This window comes from Coniophora puteana, assembly GCF_000271625.1.
Source record: "Coniophora puteana RWD-64-598 SS2 unplaced genomic scaffold CONPUscaffold_7, whole genome shotgun sequence".
Taxonomy (NCBI): domain Eukaryota; kingdom Fungi; phylum Basidiomycota; class Agaricomycetes; order Boletales; family Coniophoraceae; genus Coniophora; species Coniophora puteana.
The window spans coordinates 1,098,577-1,116,952 of record NW_006913059.1 but is presented as its reverse complement, the minus strand read 5'-3'; the positions used below and the strand labels follow the sequence as shown (position 1 = coordinate 1,116,952).

The following is an 18,376-nucleotide window of genomic DNA, read 5'->3' as shown; positions in this document are numbered from 1 at the left end:
AGCGTGCCTATCGCGGAGCTCGGCTCGAGCCGAGGCGCAACAGAATAATGAACCGCCTCGAGGTCGCCGCTCTCGAGGCAACTTATACTTAGTCCTCTCCATTTTTCTCTCTTCTCATCCCGCAGCTCGAGCGCGTGTCTGAGGCAATGAGTAGTAGCCCACCCCATGAGGATTCTCGCAAACTCACGCGCCGTTCCACGGTGCTCTCCACGTCCTCTTCGCTCTCATCCCTCCGAGAGGCTATGGCAAGCACCAGCGAGCAAACGCGTCTTTTGAGCCGCAGAGAAGCTTTGAATGTTGGCGGATCAAGCTACGGTACTGGACAGCATGAAGGTGGGGACTCTGGTGCGTTTCAAGTTGAGCGTACACACTCGCGGTCCTCACTGTCGTCTGCTCGTGCCAGATCCTGAAGCGCAGAAGCGGGACGACGTGCAGAAGTGGACGCGTCGGGTGTTATACTACATCCCTTCCACGGCATGGATACCCAACTATTCTTTCTCTTTGTAAGTTCTCTGTCGGTGAAGTCCTCAACATCGGTGGCCTTACCTTCGGTAGGCTGGGCGGGGACCTTATGGCAGGGGCGACGATGGCTGCCATGATTATACCCGGTTCAATCAGTTATGGTATATCTCTTGCAAAGTTGGGTCCTACAGCGGGTCTGGTAAGTGTCTTCTTTATTGCTGCTTGTTCGGTTACAGGAGCTTGATCCTTTCACGTCTTAGTTCGCCGCTTCGATACCTCCCCTGGTATACAGTTTACTTGGAACGTCGCGTCAAGTCCTCATATCACCCGAAGCTGCCCTCAGCTTGCTCGTTGGGCAGGCTGTCTCCGAAGCGAAGATCATTTATCCCAACTTCCCAGACCAGGCCGCCCTCGGCATCGCAGTTGCGACTGCTATCACCTTCCAAGTATGTTGTAACTATATGCGCATTTAATCAACCTAATGTATACTTTCAGGTAGGCTTGTTCTCCTTCGTTCTAGGCTTCTTCCGACTGGGCTTTCTTGACGTGGTACTGAGTCGCGCCCTGATGCGAGGGTTTCTGAGTGCTATTGCAGTGGTCATTACAGTGTACGTTGGCTTTCCCTCTCCTTCGAGCTTCGTTCCCTCATGAAGACTCAGCGAGCAATTCATCCCAATGTTCGGTCTGGTGCCTCTTGAACAGGAGCTCAATCCGCCGGGTACGCTCGACAAAATTGTATTCTTCGTCACGTATGTCTGGGACAACGCGCACAAACCCACAATGGCTGTCAGCTTCGGAACCCTGGCCGTTCTCGTCGTATTGAGGGCGATTAAAGGGCACGCTGCAAAGACCAAGCTCGACTTCATCACTCGCCTACCCGAAGTTCTTGTTGTGGTCGTTCTGTCTACTTGTATGTTTTGATGCTAGTCTTTCACGACCTCATAACTAAACTGATCGCGCAGATTTATCCGCAAAATATCGCTGGGACGAACTCGGTGTTGAAATTTTAGGCGCAGTGCCTATCCGCACTGGTGGCAACTTCTTCCAGTTCCCTTTCCAGAGCACGTCCCGCCGTGTCCTGACGGGCACCACCTCCACTGCGATGTATGCGTTGTACATCCCATCTTCATCCTCCCCTACTGATTAGTGGCTCTAGCTTAATCACCATCATCGGCTTCCTCGACAGTATCATCGCCGCAAAGGCTATGGGTGAAAAGTATGTTCATCCGATCAGCCCTAACCGCGAGCTCGTGGCGCTTGGTGCATCGAACCTGGCGGGGTCCTTCGTCCCGGGCACACTTCCCGCGTTCGGTTCGATCGTACGTTCCCGTATCAACGGCGAGTGCGGCGCTCGCACACCGATGGCGTCCGCCTTCTGTGCTGTCGTGATTCTGCTTGCGACGTTCTACCTCCTGCCGTGGCTGTACTTCCTGCCAAAGTGTGTCTTAGCTGCCATGTGAGTATAATCTAACCATATAGCCTGGACATTCGTAGCTAATGACGAGTATCCTAGTATTTGTGTCTTCATCACGTCCCTCTTCACAGAGATTCCCGGTGAACTGAAGTTCTACTGGAAGTAAGTCCACTCCACTTGACCTTCTAATACACATCCTGACCTATGTCCAGCATTCGCGCGTGGACTGACCTCGGCATGCTGTTCCTTACGTTCTTCCTTTCTGTCATCTGGGACGTCGAGATCGGTATCGTCGTCAGCTTAGTCATCTCGCTCCTGCTGGTCGTCAACCGTTCGTCCAAGACCCGTCTGACGATTCTGGTAAGCCACTCCGGTGTATGTCAGCACAAGCTCAACACTGATGGGAGCGGATCATACACAGGGTCGCATTCCCGGAACCGATCAGTGGCAAGCCATATCTGACAACCCGGAAGCTGAAGATTTACCAGGCATCCTAATCGTCCGCATCAAAGAAAGTTTGGACTTCGGTGCGTCTCCATCCTCGCGTTGTTGCAACAAAGCTGACAAATTGCGGGCAGCAAACACTGCTCAGCTTAAGGAGCGCCTCCGTCGCATTGAAAGCTACGGTATCGCCAGGACACATCCATCCGAAGAACCAACCCGCCCGCCTGCGAGCGCTCTGGTGTTCCACATGGGCGATGTAGAGACAATCGATGCATCGTAAGCATTCTTGGCCCGAATTCACCGACCGGCCGGAGCTGACACGTTAGGCAGAGCGATTCAAACCTTCCAAGAGCTTCTTGAGACGTACCAGACCCGTGGTCTTGGATTATACATCGCGCACCTCCGTCCCGAGCCGCGTGAGCTGTTCGAAAAGGCGGGCATTTATAAGCTGCTCGGGCCTGCGGCATTCTACGAAACCGTGGGCGAAGCCATGGCCGCTCTGGAGAACGAGCGCCCATGGGCGCATGTTATGTGAGGTCTCGCGCGTACGCCTCAGGACCGAAAGGAACGCCTTTTCATGACCTCACGACTCTGAACGATCACGCGGACGTCATTTTACCCTCATTGCATTCACGGATTCTTGTAGCATAGTGATCGCTTTCTTGTAGACATTGTTTGGGACGACTTTCGGTGGGATTTCTTGTGTTTGTATATACTACCACACGCATTGTTCACAGTAATATCAACACTGGGGCATTCCCTCCGCGACCAGTTTTAATATTTTGCTATGCCCCATATCAATATCAATGGTACTAAGGCTGTCGTGGTGGCTCACTTTGCACACTTTCAAAACGGCGCAGATTACAGATCCTTCCGACGTCCTGTGTCTGCACTATTGGCAAACTCGATATTTCTGCAGCTGTCTTGTCGCAGTGCACCCTGTGATATACTGCTGCCGTCCTGTTCCTAGCCTAAATATCGGCAGGAAATTGTTTATTTTCCTGACCCTTTTCCGACTGACTTTTGGGTCCAGGGATATCGTGTTTTGTTTGGTTGTGTTGACCGTCGCGGGCCCGATGAGTCAGAGTCGATGAGTGGGCACGCCCAAACTCTGCCACGTGGAATAGAAGATTCAGACTCATGATCAGGTCCGCGATGCAAAACCCAAAATGGATGGCGGCATGGTTTGCGACATGCCTCTGTCCAGGTTGTCGGTGTACAGGACACATTCATGTGAGTTAGCCCCTCGGCGTCCACAGACGTCCCTATTATAGTACATGTGAGAGCGAGCGGCGAGCCCCGAAGAAGTGGTCAACAAACAAAGCCTCTTCCCAACACGGCGGAATTCTCTGCTCGACGAAGATGCATATTATCTGAAGGTTCTAGGATGTCACAGGCACCCGCTAGGTTGGCTCCGAGTCATAGCTTGGACCACAGTGTTAGTACACTGTATGTCCTCACCGGTAAAAGAAGTTGATATTTTGCGCGACCATCCAAACCGCGGCAATATCATCAAGTTCGGCGTTAGCATCGGCAGCGGCTGCATGGGTACGGCACTATTGCCAGCACCGCGATACTAATATATCAAGCTATGGCTGCAACGTGGCCAGTGGGCCGATCACCTCAATCCGACCGTCAAACTAGCGATGCTCTCCTCGGTTCTCATGGGCAGCGCACGGACCACCAGAACATTGGGCAGAGTTCTCCGGAGTCCTTCAAAGCAAGCCACCAGCTGGCCAGCCCCGATTAGCTTACAATGACAGGCTCCAGAAACGGACTCCACAACAAACAACCTCTGAATCTTCGTAAGGTGTCTTTTAGTTCTGGTGTGGGTATACCGTAGTCATGTGGGCTACCAACGTACTTAGGTTGTTCGTTGACCTTCCTTCAAACTCTAGCCTGCATCATCTCCGTCTCCAACTAAATGCTTCGCCGCCATGCCTGCTCCGATATCTACTAGAGCCCTGAGATCCCTGAGCGGGTCACTTCGACCATCCACTGTGGCGCCATTCTGAAGCGCGGAAGCTGGATGGGTAACTACGTCGTGGTCGACTATGTGTGCACCGGTGCGAAACATACTACACACTCGCTCCCACTAGCATAATACTCTTTATAATGCTATAGTGCATTCGCATACTTCATCGTTAATGCAAATTGTGCTCTAGTGTGACTTATATATGGCGAAGTCGGGAATGTAACGTAAATCTAATAATTCGAGTGCATGCCGTTAGTGCGGACGCTGTATAGTATGGTCGTCTGAACAAGCTGAGAAGTGCGTCGGTAAAATCGGAAAAGGCCTCGGAATGGCATGGTAAGAGAGATGATTGCAGGGAGGTATCGGTAACCTAAGGCTAGCTTTGCTGATCGGGGACAACCTGAGCCAGCTCTATCGACGGCGGTTTTACGGGAACTGATCTTGCCAAGGGTGTTCAGCGACGTTACCCACGGGAAGGTCCCAAATTTAGTGCGAGACTCACGCGATTTACTTTTGCCTGCCCAGCACTGTCTCCACTCAACCCCAAAGTGTGATATGTGCCGTGGCCTCAGTGCTGTGTGTCGCCATCTCCCTCGCATTCTTCATAGTCTTTCACCTCGCCCTCGTCCGTATCGTCTTCAACGCCTGCACTTTCATACTGCGTCGCATGCATGTCATCCTTGGTATTAGGGTGGGGTCCGAGCCGTGACGGGCCCGCCACGTTGCTGGCTGGTGCCCGCGGTGGTCTCCCCTGACGCATCTGAGTGGGAACCGACGTTCTGTTCCCCAATCCCAAGTCCGAGCGCGATGCCTTGTTTTGGATCCAATCGAAGCTGGTGGGATTGGAGGGCCCGGGGGAGGCGGATGAGTGTACGTCATACGAAACAACAGGCTTGTCGAAGCTGACGGAGAACTCTTCATCGCGCGTGTCCGGCACGATGCCATGCATGCGAAGGTGTCGGGTCAGATTCGAACGAACTGCGAAATCCTTGCCACACCCGGGATGGTCGCACTTGAACGCTGTCAAGAGGTGTCAGATAAAGCGCAAGGCATCATGGGCTCTGGCGGAACAGAGAAATGCGCTGATCCCGCAAGGTGTTCTCCGAGGGACAGGATAACAATTGGTTACTCACGTTTATCACCAGTGTGGGTCTTTATGTGCGCTGCGAGACTGCTAGGACGGTCGAATGTCTTAGGGCAGTACAAGCATTCATGTTGCCTCCTCCTCTCCTTCTTGTTTCGTCGCCCCTTACCCTTATCTCCTTCTGATCTGAGTGTTTGGTCCTGGCCTCCTTCCGCACTCAAAGAGGTCTTGTATCTTGAGCTATTCCGCCTGACGGAAGCCTCGAGATATTCGTCAGAGCTCCTTAGGCCACCTGAGGTCTCGCCAATATCGCTACGCGATGTTTCTCTGGGTTCAGATGGAGATGTACTACCATCTGGCAAACGCTCAGGTGACCATTCGGGCGCATTCGTGAGAGGCTGCGGCCAGTTCGTCTCCGCGGAGCTGGATAGTGTCATAGATGAGGGCAGTCCGAGAGCACTTGGTGGCATCGTATGCTCGGATAAGTAGGAATCTAAGTTCAGTGCAAGCCGTTGCTGACTCTGCTGCCATGTTTGCTGCTGGTCAAACTCTGCACTCCCGGGAAACATCAAAGTCCCCAGAGGGATATCCTGTGGTTGCCGCGTCAGGGAAGGCAAGGGCAGGTTGATTCCAAGAGGCGGTTGAACACTACCTTGGAGGAAACGATTATTAGTAGTTAGACGCATGCATAATAGAATGCGATGGATATCTCTCCAGGGCATGATTGAATAGATGGCTCGCACCACTGTGTATCATGAACCGGATGCTGGTAAACATCCAATATTGAACCCGATCGCAAATGCTCTCTTGCGTCGTAGACATTGAACAAGTGGCTATCGTGAGGTGATGAACTAAAAGGTCCGACAGAAGACTCCTGAGCATTTTCTTCAGTGTTCTGTTGTATGCTTGTCTACATGAGGTTAGCGAACGCAGGACGACAAGCTGTGAGCTATTAATATTACCGACGGAAATGGCGGGCTGTGCGGTAGCCGAGACGGATGGTCTTGCGGAGGGACAGACATAATGGAATGGCTAGGGTTCGCGGAAAGTGCGCGAGTAGATTCTAGACACTTGGTGAACGAGAGTGACTTCTTAAATCGGTTCAACCAGTGTGGAGAGTCGTCAAACCCAATCAACAGTGTCACGATTTTGATAGATATCCTTCGACGCCGGCTGAGCAGAGCATCATCGTTTGATGGCGGAGGCCGGGGGACGGGTCTGCCCGGCCAAGAAGGCCCAGGTGGTTAGCCATGCCTAGACCCAAACATATGGAGAAACCACTGAACATCTTCCTTCAGGTCAAGGGCGAGTCCAAGAAGGAAGTAAACGTGTCCCACTTCTGAGGACGAAGTAAATGTCCGATTCAGTTCGGGTTGAGGTCGATGAAGTACTGCCATGTGCCCAATAGAGACAAACAAATTGCCACTATCAGGCCAAAGATGAAGGCACGAAGGTGCAGCCGACTACCTTGTGGAGAAGACGGAGATCATACAGGCAGGCGACTGATCACCTGCCGTCTCGAAGAGGTCAGGCTGCAGCTGAACATAGCTTTGCCTCGGTATAACTCTTAAAGCTCGCCGTAGGTGGCACGACTCGGCGCGGAGGAAGTTTGCTATATATTTGTCACGGTAGGCTTCGATGCATGGATTCATCTGATAACCGCGATAGCGTCACCACAATCGGGATAGAAGGCCATCCCCATCCCGTTCCGCAGTCTATAGTTCAAGTTGAGCCGATCTCATGTTTGGCTTCTGATCCGTATGCTGAGGGGTTGATTCTGAACATATCAGGAAGCTCATGAGCCGAGGTCCACTTACAGACATCGCCAGTACCGACTCCCCATGCTCCTTCAAGCAGCCATCACACCTCTCTCATTGCTATAGCGGTCGGATACTAGATCTCTATTCAACTTCAGGTACAAGGTACAAAGGGCGTATAGGAGATATGTCGTGGGGAACATATATACTCGAGGAGTCGAGGGCCAGGCAAGGGCCAGGACTGTTTTTGAGATCGAACCGCACCGGTCCGCGCGTAACATCGGCGAGGAGAGATAGCAGAGGAAAAAATGCTTCTGGCATAGTTTTGAGTTCCATTGACAAAACCGCGAGGTACTGTCATCCCCCGTGAGAATGTACACCACCGCCAGGATGTACAACTGTCTTTTGTGGCCGTTTCTCCCGCAAAACTCTCAAACTAAATTCATGATAATTATGATCCTATGCCATTCCATATCATCCTGCGTTGGATTGGCAAGGGCATGTCTAGAAATGAAGTAACATGGCTCAAAAGACAGAAAATGGGCTCTTTTGAAAAAAATTTGAGCTCGGGTCAGTAACCAGCTGTGAAATAACCTCAGGTTGTGAGCAAAAGAGTAATCATATATTGAGCTAACACCTTCCGCCCCCACTGAAACAAAACTGGGCGCAACCAGAAGGCACAAACTCTCAATATTTTGGACCGATGACAGAGTGTCCTCTCGAGGCTCACTATAATCTTATAGCCGCCGTATCGGCGAATCCGGCTCGGCAATAACACCATGATTTTCCTTTTATGGCTCGGCTACAGCCAATACCCTGCCTAATATGGGCTTATCACCGATATCGGCTCCCACGCAGACTGTACAGTCTGACGGTGGCCGGTCCTTGGTTCTAAAATCCACTGATGTTCGTATAGTAGGGAATCCGTCCACTTTGGCGCTTCGTAGATTTTTTCAGTATTAGTTTGGGTCTTGGGGATGCTTCAAACCTTATTTTACAGGACGGGCCAGCGAGGAAAATATTCCAGGACTTACGGAAATTTGGCTGTCTCTTCTGGCGGGGGATAACAGTAATTGATGACTCATTTGGCATCTAATTGAACGCACGAAAGGAGACTTTGGAAATTACTCAATATGAAAACACGCACCAGCAAGGTTCGTCGCGAAGTGTACGTATATGAAATGTAACCAGGGAATACAGAGTGTTAATGAAGCCAACCAAGGAATTCCAAATTCACAACGTAACCATGTTAGATCACATTATCGTATTTTGGAGTAGATGGCGTATAGGGCAAACGGTGTACGGTCCGAAACTCTAAAATGGCATGCCTGCTATATAGCATTAAGTGACGACAGGCGACGACGATACATGGGGGTATTTGAAGGAGTCGAACGAGAGACCATCTAGAGAAATCTCTGTAAACCTCACAAATGCATTCCCTCATTTTTTGAAGAATCGCCAGTTCAGAGAGAACAAAGGGAAAACTCAGAACCTCGCGACCCATAATCAAAACCGTGGGTATGTCGGCTGACAAAGCGATTTGCATGCGCCCGATTAGGCCTTTTACTCTCACGTGCGCATCCCGGGGCGGAATCCGATGTGTATTAGGGGTCCGAGTCCCGAGTCCGATGCGGTTGAGGGGGAGACGATGATGCATTGATGAGTCACATTTGCACTCTCTTTGACGCCTCCAAGCTATGTCTCAAACGTTACGTTCATCCCAGCCCCGAAACATAGGCTTTCTCTTGAATCTTTTAGCCCACTGCGTCATAATTGCATCATAGAACCCACTTTTACATATCGCAGTTTCACACTCACAGTCCCTCATTTGCATCGTGACTCCATGTTCGTGTCACGGCCATCACTTCGGAACTCCTCGAACGTAACATCGACGTTCCGACGTTCCAACAATGGCTATTATCCGCTCTGGTAGGTATCAGCATGCACCTTCGCCGAGCACCGAGCACCGATTTCCAAAAACTGAAGCGAGAAATTTTATTTCCACCAACGTGTCTCATACCATTCTTGCCTTACCTCCATCTCTATTGTAGCACCTTCTCGGTCTCGTCTCGACTCCCCTTTGACTCACAACATGCATAACCATCCCCCGTGCTCCACTCAGAATCAGAATAAGCATGACCTCGAGCGACCCTCCACTTTCTCCGACCCACCGCCGGCGATGACATACACTAGCCCGCCGACCTCGCTGCCGATATTTGCCACCGGAACCAGTCTACAAGATGTCAACGCTTTCCCCCATTATCCATCAAATATGCCGCAATTCTACCCAACTATGTACCAACAGCAAGGAGGATATCCAGAGCCGTCTCAACGGAGGACGTTGGGTAGGTGCGAAGAGGCACCGGGCGAAGAGGCACCGGGCGAAGAGGCACCGGGCTCGGTAGGCAACATCCTCTACACTACGTACTCCCATAGCACATTCACTGCCCTTCATCCAGTCTTCTACCGCGGCTCCTTCACATATTCCGTCGGTGCCTGATCTTGCTCAGAGCGTCCAGTGTGAGCTAAATCCAGCTTTTCTACCAGCCAACCTACCGTTTTTGACGAAGTCCTTAGATTCGTATCGAGATCCCACCCTCCAGGGCCTCGCGAATGATCCCCCGCACTTCTCGAGCAACGATTTGCCCCCGCCTAATTTGTCAATATCTGCCCAGGATCATTACACCACCATTGCGACCTCAACGCAACAGAGACGACCACTCACACGGACGCCCAGCCCTGTTTACTCCCCTTTCGCGGCTGCGCTAAGGCCCCTGCCGCCCGATTCCCCTTCGTCGCAGGCGTTCTCGAGCCCAGCCCTCTCCAGCGCCTATTACCCGCCCTCGCCAGAATGGTCGAGCGCTTATCTCAGCGACGGAGAAGTGCCACTTTGGTCGACGGATTACCTCTCCCAGAGCGCTGAGGCTAGATCCAACGGCAAGTACCCATGCGAGGACTCCATCAGATCGTACAGCATGTCACCCAGGTATACGCATGCACACGGCAAGCGGGCCGGGGGGGAGGAAGGGGTAGAGGAAGGGCAAAAGAAGACGAAGAAAAGGCCATCAACAAGGCGCAACTGCTACCCATGCCCGATCTGCCGCAAGGAATCTTCCCGTTCCAGTGGCCTTGCAACGCATATGAACATACATACGGGGGCCAGACGTGAGCCCGTTCATTCCGCACTGCTCACCCTCGTATCCTTTTGAGGGAATTTTTCACCTCGAATCGGTACTGATGACTGGTTCCCATTCATTAGTCCTAGGTTGCTCGAATCAATAACAGCTGACTTGGCCCAACAGCCTTCGAATGCCCGATGCCCACCTGCGATAAGCGTTTCGCAGTTCGTTCCAATGCGACGAGGCATCTTCGCACGCATGGCATCTTGACGAGTGCGCGCAACCGAGGCTTCGCCGTCAGCTTTGACAAGCCTATCGTCTCTAACAACGCAATCCCGACCATGCCCAGACCCGCCAGCTACACGTTTGTCCCAGCTGGCGTGCCTATCCCAGGCAGTGACTGGCGCCCAAGTCAAGATCACCCTCCGCAGGGCATGAACCCTAGTACATAGTTCGTCGAGCTTTGGGCTCAGTCGTAATGGAACCAGGGACACACCCGAGGGATAGGGCCGACCGTGGAACGCGCCCTGCACATCTCGCCGTTCTCGGTCATGCTAAGATTAGAGTTTTCCTTGGCTTTCCGCTGTTAGATCCCGCTGACCAGTTCTCTAGCAGTGACGATGCTTTGAAATATCCCTCCTGCGACTAGTTCTGGCGCCGAGGAGATACTTGAAGGTTGACGCGTTATCTTTACTTCTTCGAATTCGCGCGCATCATTACAAGCTTCGATCTCTCGTCAGGTTTACTGCACAGATTATTCACGCATCTTTCCGCCTTGTTCTATAGTAGTACACGCGCTTAATGTATCTTAATGTCCTACCCTATGGTAACGTATCATACCATATTAGTATCTCTGTGGTATACTTGCATTTTTTAGGTTCGGGCTTCCTGGCGACCACATTATTCACGATTAGTGAACACCATCAGAACTGTGTTCTTTACAGCAATCTATGCATACGTGTCATACAGTCTGCTGGGGGGAACCTGTCGAAGTCATCAAGAAGTGATGGTACACCTGGAGGTTCTGAACACTTGAGCAGTTATCTGATACTCGGATCCAACTCGGCTAGGTGCGCTGGTGTAGAATCTGTGGAGAAAACGGAGTTCGCAAATGCAGAATTTCCAAACTCAGCGGCGGAGATCCCAGCCTTCACTTACACCCGTCGGTAGCAGATTGGCAACTCGGCAGGATCGGAGTATCACTCCAAATATGACGGCGCGGACTCGGAACTGCCAATGCCGATGTTCCGTCGTTGTGGGGCTAACTCGAGTGAACCGTGCGATGTCTTCCTCCCGATGGTATACTGTTCTACTATCACTGGCAGACGGCGAAACCTAGTCTGCTTCAAGTCTGCTTCGTGCAGCCGTTTCACACGTGTGTCTAACGTCATACTACATTTCTGGCGTGCCGATTGATCACTAGCCCGCAATCGAGCGCGAGGTTTTCAAGAACGAACAACACAAGGTTCGAACTGTCATTACTGTAACCCGGAACTTGTGTATCTCGGATATACGCCTGCAGGCAGGGAGTGCGCATGGTGAGAAAGCTTTTGTTTTCGTCTCGAGCATGTGCATCATTATTTTCAAAGCGACCTTGTCTATCTTTTGTTCCTATCACACCACCGCTCGAAGGATGCATATCGAAGATCCCGAGGTGGCAACATCCGCTTCGGGTTGTGTACCGTTTTGGGACCTGCAGATGCATAGCGTATGTAATTGGCTCCTTGTGAAGGCTGCGCTCCGACGCTACTCCAATGTCCTTGAGTGCACGTCCTGGGGCAGAAACTTCATTTCCTTCGATAAACCAGTGGCACTTCCCAACGGGATGATCTTTGGCCATCTTAAGTATCATATTCTAGTTTGACGAATCTTCACGCCTCCTTCCTTACCCAACAACAGCAACCGTACCTGAATGTATAATCCTCCAGAGGACGAAGATGCCCATGCACAACAGGAAACGTCTCACCCAACTGTAAATATGGACATTACCCCGCAATTGACTCCTATTAACCTTCAGATAGGAGTATGCCTACGAGCATGCTCAGTTACCATCATCATCGGTCGGATTCTATAACCCTTGGTCTTACCAAGGGCAACCGCAAGCATACGAAACAAGACAACATCCCAACCCAGCAGACATGCACCCTCAGAGCGATCCCGCACCATACCCGGAGTCGTCCCAGCGCTCAACGTTTAGCACGGAATCATATGCCCCAGCGCCAATGTATATGCGCGGTTATCGCGAGGAAGTCCCCTCATCACAGGTTAGCCAACCCGCGCATCCCTTTGTCTGGACCGACACTAACGACCGACGTGCTCCTGAGCCCACGGAACTCTTACAGCCGAACATCGCGGGTCCCTCCCAGACTCCCTATGCACGTTTAGATCCTGCTGAAATGATGCGCTCTCGAATGCACCAACCCCCTATCCCGGGGCAGCAACTGCTGCCACCGCCAATGAGCGCAGTCTACTACGACCCCGCACAGCCTGTGCAAGGTAATCCTGAAGCATCTTTTAGTAGAAGGTTCTCCTCGCCTTATCTGACATCAAGACAACAGGATATCCACCCCGGCGCAGCGATGAATCGTGAGGTCGGAGACCTTCATCGCAAAGAAATATGGTGGCCGGAGACGCCAACGCTAACGATCGACCCTTATTTCGGTACTACGCAGATACCGCCGCACGCACTTCAGTCGGGCCCCGAATCGGGATCATACTGGCCAGACTCCCCTGCGAGTGCGCCAGCATGGTCAGGTCCGCGGTTCTCCGAGGGCGATGTCTCACCGCTGGATGAGCGCAGGCACACGCCCTATAGTGACGTGGCCATGGATTTCGGCGAGGGTGGGTGGGAGGAAGGGGCCGATGAGAGGCAAGATACGATTACTGCTCTAAGCGCGGTCTCCGACTTCGTCACCGAAAACAAGGGCAACAAGGGGAAGGGGAAGGGGAAGGAGAAAAGGAGGGTGAGGGAGAGGAAACATCAATGCCCGAGCTGCAACAAAACGTTTGATCGCCCGAGCAGTCTCGCAGTGCATATGAACACTCACACAGGTTCTAAACGTGAGTCATTCATTGGCATTTTGTCGCTCCGAAAGAACCACCTCCAATCTATAACCAGCTAGCCCATCCTCCTCTCCTACATTTCCTAGCTCCTGATTCTCTCGATCGTGACTGACGCTTATCGGCAGCCTTCGGATGCCCGGTCTCCGGTTGCACTAAGCGCTTTGCGGTCCAGTCCAACGCAACCCGGCACCTCCGATCGCATGGCATTGAGCTGAACAACAACACCCGCGATCAAGGCTTCGCCGTCAGCTTCAATGCGCCGGTCGTCTCTCATGACGTGCATTCGGACGTACCCCAGCCCTCAAGCTATGAGTGGGTCCGGCCGCATAGCTCAATCGCGGATCTGGAAGTAGGTGCGTCCGCTCCACCTCCGGAGCGGCCAGAGGTGCCGGGAGGGCAAGCAGGCGATGGGGCAGGCCGACCGAGGCCTCCGCGTCGCCACACTGGTGATGGTCCCAGCGAGCAGGGGTGGAGGGAGATGCACTCGGGGACGAGCGAGCACCAGCAGCATGGTCCTCAGGCTGGGCCCAGCTATAGTGGCCAAGGGACACTGGGACATAGTCCCTGGCGCTGGCAGGACGAAGGGCGTGGCATGTCTGGCGGCGATGATGGTGATGCGTATGACCAGGAGGAGAGCGATGAAAGAGATGGGGGTGAGAGGGGTCCTATGGGCGCTGGATAAAGCACGAGATATCCATCCTGCGCTGGAGTTCGGTGACGTAGAATTGGAGAGAAGATGGAGAGTGGAAGGGAAGGGAGGACTTGGATTGCGGCTGCAGCACGTTCAGCGCGCGATTTGAACGACTTTTACAGCAAGCGGAGTTCCGTGAGCCAGTCCATGAATTTTACAGTGAGGGGGGTTGGAGGGGGTTGAGCTTACCTTTTGCATAAATTCTGCCGAAAGATCAGGTCGGCGTTTATCCCGGTGGGACTGTCCCACACAGTCCACACGATGTTCACCCCCTTATTTACCAATGATTTTCTACGCTACGCTGATTTTGCTTTTGTTATACCATACACGTCAATATGTTTGTTCATTCCATTGTTATGCATCAGTCAAATTTACTTTTATAGAACACAATAGCAACACGAAGCACGGTTTATCTCGGCTAATATTCGTAAAATATACGCACACCACCGCTAGCCATCCAGCACACCTTTGTGTTTATTTTATAGCCGTTTGTGTGTTGCAGTTCGTGGTACAGCGCGTGGCTGTGGGTGGTCCGTGCGCCGGGCGTGGGGAGGCTGGTATCCTTCGCCCTGATTGGTCAATGTCATTGGCTCCGCCGCTACGACAAAATGGATCAAGTCTCGATGCGGTGCAAATCACCTTCCTGACAGAAGGTCGTGGAGGGATAAATAGTCTCCTCTAGGCAGATCGACCACGAAAGAAGATGGTCGAGAGTCCAAGCTATCAAGCTATCAAACATTCCTTCTCAAGAATCAGGCGTCGGGCCTCGTCGCGGAGATAATATACCGTGTCCACTTTGCAACCTTAAATCCAACGTTCTCCATTGCCAATTGGCCGTTCTGCACTACATCGACAAGATATACTCCGTTGTACCATTTTGGAAATATTGTGCTTTCAAACCGTATCCAGATGATATAATTCCTCGTTTTTTAGTTATTACCGTAAGAACCACAGTAGCTACTTGAGAGGACAGCGTTCCACCTTGAAATGGAAAGTGTTCCGCCTTGATATCTCATTCAAGCAACCACCGCTACCAAATCAACTGCACATCGAGCCGAGGATTTCTTTCCTCAGGGCGCTGCGCAAGCATACCCATCCGGACAACAAGCCACCCGAGAGTGAGCCGAGTTTGTGATACAATAATATCTATGAAACGTCTCTAATTAGACAGCTACTTGGGAAACAGGTCGTAACAAGTACTCACCCCTTCTTGCAGCACGAGTGGAGAATGCAACATTGACCACCAAGAGGACAGCAACTAGATAGGCGTCAGCGATGGGTGCAGATACCTGTTTCCAACAATCACTTACCCGCCGTCTCCGCAAAGCCCGGTGCCAGAGGGGCAGCTCTGAGCGCTCAGATCATGACCCAGCCCGGATTCACCCAGGGAAAGATCCAGAGCCGACGTGGCCGGGATAGTTTCTACCAGAGTGTCTGCAAGCACGGATGAGGCCGCAAGCAAGAGGGTAGACAAGATGAGAGCACGACCGAACATGACGCTTGAAAATGCGAGTTGAACGTGTACACTTGACGAAGGAAACTGGGGAATATGGGTTAGGAATAAGTACGCCGCCTTTATGCCTTTTCGCTCTGAAGCACGAGTCACCACATGTCATAAATGATCAGCCTCGAGGCCACTGCGCACTTGCCAAGACGTCAGAGTGACCCAGGGTAGGCCATCTCAAGAACAAATGGCGGATCCACAACCGCCCGAAATGTATTGAAGGGAAGGCGGCTGCGTCGAGCTGTCAGAACTTAGATGTGTTGAGCGCTTGATAGACGCTCATGAAATGATGTTTGAGTGGGGCCATTGGACATTGTCAAAGATCCGGGATTCCCACTTTGAGGGTTTCTGTCAAAATGACTCCGCACCAAATGGTGCAGGTTCCATGGTGTCGTCGAACTTTGAATGGGTCTTGAACACCGCCTTCGCGCGGCTCTTGAGCTTGGCCAGTGACGGCACAGCCGCTCTTCGAGTACAGGCGTCACCCTGAAGACCTTCAAAAGGACAAATGCGTGATCATTGATGATCTGACAGAACTCTAAGTTGTACTCTTCAGGGACCGACGTTTGCAGTGAGAACCTTGTATTTCTCTTAACGCACAGCTTCTCAAACCCTGACGACGATCTCGTCAACAAGCCTCTGCTACCCGAGATCCTCGAGTGCCCCAGCCGCCCTCGCAGAAGGGAACACCCTATCGAAATAACGGACTTGATGCGGTGAGCTTCGAAGAGACGGTTCGTAGCCTCCAATCTAAAACGGCCAAGGTCGCATATGGGCTCTGATAAACCGGTCACCTGCTGAGTAACATACCTAATCAACATACAGTGATGGATGCGAGTCTTATTTGGTATCATGTTGTCGCCATATCTTAGCAATATAGGTTATGTTAGAGTGGTATCACAATAGTCAGACAGCCTCACCTTAGCGATATGACCAACATTACGGAGATATCCCGCTATCCGATTCGCATTGGCGGACTTGGGAAGCGCCCCGCGCCTCCTACCTGTAGCTAACCGCGGATGAGTTTGAGCAACGGCAAAGCATAATGAAGCATTTGCCTCGATCATGGTTGACGCCTCGACCATAAGTCTATGCGGCGGTTCTAATTCGTCACCATGAGTTGAACGTCCAGCGAGTTGCATAACCTGAGAGTTAAGACGCCACGGACTGGAGCGAGCTTACATCGACAGATGAATTCGAAGTGAACAATCTACATGCCATTACATGAAAACTATCCTGAGTAGTGACAGTACCTTAGAAACGACGAGCAAGTCTGGAACGAGCTCATGATAACAAGGCTTCTGGCGCAGTTCAACTGTAAGCATTGATGGCCACAAGCACCAACGAGCAGCGGTAGCGTCGTTTAAGGTTTAAGGCGAATGATGCCGATAAAACATAGCGACTAGATACTTCCGCCAACATCGGAAGGGACTCGACATCCCGAAGCCACGCGTTGAGTCAAAGGTTGAATGGAAACAAATTCGATTTCGAGTAACGGGACCAAAATTCTATTCCCTGAAGAAGACAAACAGGCGAATAGGCATGTAGCCAGTATAACGAGTAGCGAGTCAAACGAAAGTATTCCAGTCAGTCAGCGAGGTTTAGTGGTATCGCCAGCAGATGGGTGCCTCCCTCCCTCTCATACTCTCCCCCACCCCTGAGAACTTCAAGGAGCGGAACAAACCTGGCCGTTCGGGCAGCAGGCGACCGCAGAGTGGGCGGAGTTCGTGATGCAGTAGTAGCTGAAAAAAGGCGGGTCAGACACGCCTAGACTAGAACGCGAGGAACACGTACCCGGCGTTGCAGCACGCATTCAAGATGCAGCATTCGCCTCCGAGCGGGCAGCACCTACCTCATCGTGAGCGCTAAGTACAAGAACAACATGGGAAGTCTTACCCCCCGTCAGAGCAGGAACCATAGCCAGACCCGCAGCTTTGGCGAGCGGTCAGGCCGGAGTCCAACTGGGATTTGCCTACAGCGAGAGCAGCACTGGCCGGGACAGCCTGCGCACGAGTGTCCGCGAAAACGGAGGAGGCAGCGAGCAGCAAGGTGGACAAGATGAGGGCGCGGTTGAACATGGTAGTAGCAAACGGGGACGAAGGATGTTGGCGTGTACTTGTGAGCGAAGGAGGATGAAGATGTCACAGAGATGCTCGTCTTTTTATACCCTTTCTCCAGAGTCGCGCGTGAGGCAGCGCAATTAGCTTGATGGCTTGCCAAGTCCGTCGATGACAGCAATAACTGACGAAAACATCCAGGATTCATTCGACAAGTGCCAGGAATGAATGGGACTCGGACGCGCTGTGGGTTGAGAAGTAGTGAAGTGAGATAACAAAAAGCTGATAGACGCTCGAGAGGTCATTGAAGTGGAGCTCTTGTGACAGGTCATGGACACGGAATAGAGGGTTTCTGTCAAGACTCTCTTGGCGTTCCGAGAGCCCTGAAGAGACCTCAACATATCACATCCGAGTCGAGACAGCTGAGAGCATCTAGAGAGCTGATGACGGACTGAGAACGCGTTGGTAGGAGTAGCCGTGAAGATGAACAAAGAGTGAAGGTAAAGCCATCATTTTCTCCGTAGCGCGACGTCAGATCTCGAGTCTGATTATCTTGTCAACGAGGAATGAGAACAAGAGGCGAAGCCGACTTGGACGGAGGAGAGATGTCACGGACTTTGGCGAGCAAGGACAGGCAACCCTGCAAAATTTTAAGCGGAAATGGGCGCTAGCGAGCTCCCCGCAGCTCGCAGATCCTGGGATGGCTGACAGCCTGGCACTGTGAGGAAAGATGTAGCAACGTTACCAACACTGGTGCTATAAGGTATGCCAATACATCCTCATCTTGCTAGATTTGCGATGGATAG

General features: G+C 52.0%; 5 protein-coding genes across 5 annotated transcripts; 3 read left to right on the top strand and 2 right to left on the bottom strand.

Annotated features, from left to right (window-relative positions):
• The first annotated feature begins 153 nt into the window (after positions 1-153).
• Positions 154-3,042, top strand: CONPUDRAFT_125273 (sulfate anion transporter). The gene is made up of 13 exons (XM_007771240.1): positions 154-345; positions 404-503; positions 556-661; positions 723-908; positions 958-1,070; positions 1,122-1,372; positions 1,425-1,566; positions 1,619-1,918; positions 1,976-2,038; positions 2,089-2,236; positions 2,298-2,403; positions 2,455-2,596; positions 2,651-3,042. The coding sequence occupies exons 1-13, from the start codon at positions 243-245 to the stop codon at positions 2,853-2,855; spliced, it is 1,965 nt and encodes a 654-aa protein (XP_007769430.1). The 5' UTR covers positions 154-242; the 3' UTR covers positions 2,856-3,042.
• A 1,410-nt stretch (positions 3,043-4,452) lies between these two features.
• Positions 4,453-5,849, bottom strand: CONPUDRAFT_165996 (uncharacterized protein; the record flags this gene model as incomplete). The annotated part of the gene is made up of 3 exons (XM_007771239.1): positions 4,453-4,730; positions 4,798-5,315; positions 5,429-5,849. 2 exons carry the CDS (start codon positions 5,847-5,849, stop codon positions 4,864-4,866), a joined length of 873 nt encoding a protein of 290 aa, XP_007769429.1. The 3' UTR covers positions 4,453-4,730; positions 4,798-4,863.
• Positions 5,850-9,475: 3,626 nt separating this feature from the next.
• On the top strand, positions 9,476-11,111 carry CONPUDRAFT_137672 (uncharacterized protein). Its single transcript, XM_007771238.1, has 4 exons — positions 9,476-9,537; positions 9,596-9,656; positions 9,714-10,301; positions 10,439-11,111. The coding sequence occupies exons 3-4, from the start codon at positions 10,112-10,114 to the stop codon at positions 10,705-10,707; spliced, it is 459 nt and encodes a 152-aa protein (XP_007769428.1). The 5' UTR covers positions 9,476-9,537; positions 9,596-9,656; positions 9,714-10,111; the 3' UTR covers positions 10,708-11,111.
• A 1,433-nt stretch (positions 11,112-12,544) lies between these two features.
• CONPUDRAFT_82708 (uncharacterized protein) lies at positions 12,545-14,412 on the top strand. Its single transcript, XM_007771237.1, has 3 exons — positions 12,545-12,626; positions 12,679-13,315; positions 13,444-14,412. The coding sequence occupies exons 2-3, from the start codon at positions 13,081-13,083 to the stop codon at positions 13,998-14,000; spliced, it is 792 nt and encodes a 263-aa protein (XP_007769427.1). The 5' UTR covers positions 12,545-12,626; positions 12,679-13,080; the 3' UTR covers positions 14,001-14,412.
• A 497-nt stretch (positions 14,413-14,909) lies between these two features.
• On the bottom strand, positions 14,910-15,779 carry CONPUDRAFT_165994 (uncharacterized protein). The gene is made up of 4 exons (XM_007771236.1): positions 15,659-15,779; positions 15,320-15,599; positions 15,214-15,267; positions 14,910-15,155 (listed from the first exon to the last, which is right to left on the bottom strand). Exons 2-4 carry the CDS (start codon positions 15,502-15,504, stop codon positions 15,080-15,082), a joined length of 315 nt encoding a protein of 104 aa, XP_007769426.1. The 5' UTR covers positions 15,505-15,599; positions 15,659-15,779; the 3' UTR covers positions 14,910-15,079.
• Between the last annotated feature and the right edge of the window lie 2,597 nt (positions 15,780-18,376).

Coding starts and splice junctions, on each gene's coding strand:
- CONPUDRAFT_125273 (XM_007771240.1), top strand. CDS start 243: ATGGCAAGCACCAGCGAGCAAACGCGTCTTTTGAGCCGCAGAGAAGCT. Junction 662..722: donor TGGGTCCTACAGCGGGTCTG/GTAAGTGTCTTC, acceptor TTCACGTCTTAG/TTCGCCGCTTCGATACCTCC. Junction 1,567..1,618: donor GGCACCACCTCCACTGCGAT/GTATGCGTTGTA, acceptor TAGTGGCTCTAG/CTTAATCACCATCATCGGCT.
- CONPUDRAFT_137672 (XM_007771238.1), top strand. CDS start 10,112: ATGTCACCCAGGTATACGCATGCACACGGCAAGCGGGCCGGGGGGGAG. Junction 10,302..10,438: donor CATACATACGGGGGCCAGAC/GTGAGCCCGTTC, acceptor TTGGCCCAACAG/CCTTCGAATGCCCGATGCCC.
- CONPUDRAFT_82708 (XM_007771237.1), top strand. CDS start 13,081: ATGGATTTCGGCGAGGGTGGGTGGGAGGAAGGGGCCGATGAGAGGCAA. Junction 13,316..13,443: donor CACTCACACAGGTTCTAAAC/GTGAGTCATTCA, acceptor GCTTATCGGCAG/CCTTCGGATGCCCGGTCTCC.
- CONPUDRAFT_165994 (XM_007771236.1), bottom strand. CDS start 15,504: ATGTTCGGTCGTGCTCTCATCTTGTCTACCCTCTTGCTTGCGGCCTCA. Junction 15,268..15,319: donor GGGCTTTGCGGAGACGGCGG/GTAAGTGATTGT, acceptor ACGCCTATCTAG/TTGCTGTCCTCTTGGTGGTC. Junction 15,156..15,213: donor CACTCGTGCTGCAAGAAGGG/GTGAGTACTTGT, acceptor GACGTTTCATAG/ATATTATTGTATCACAAACT.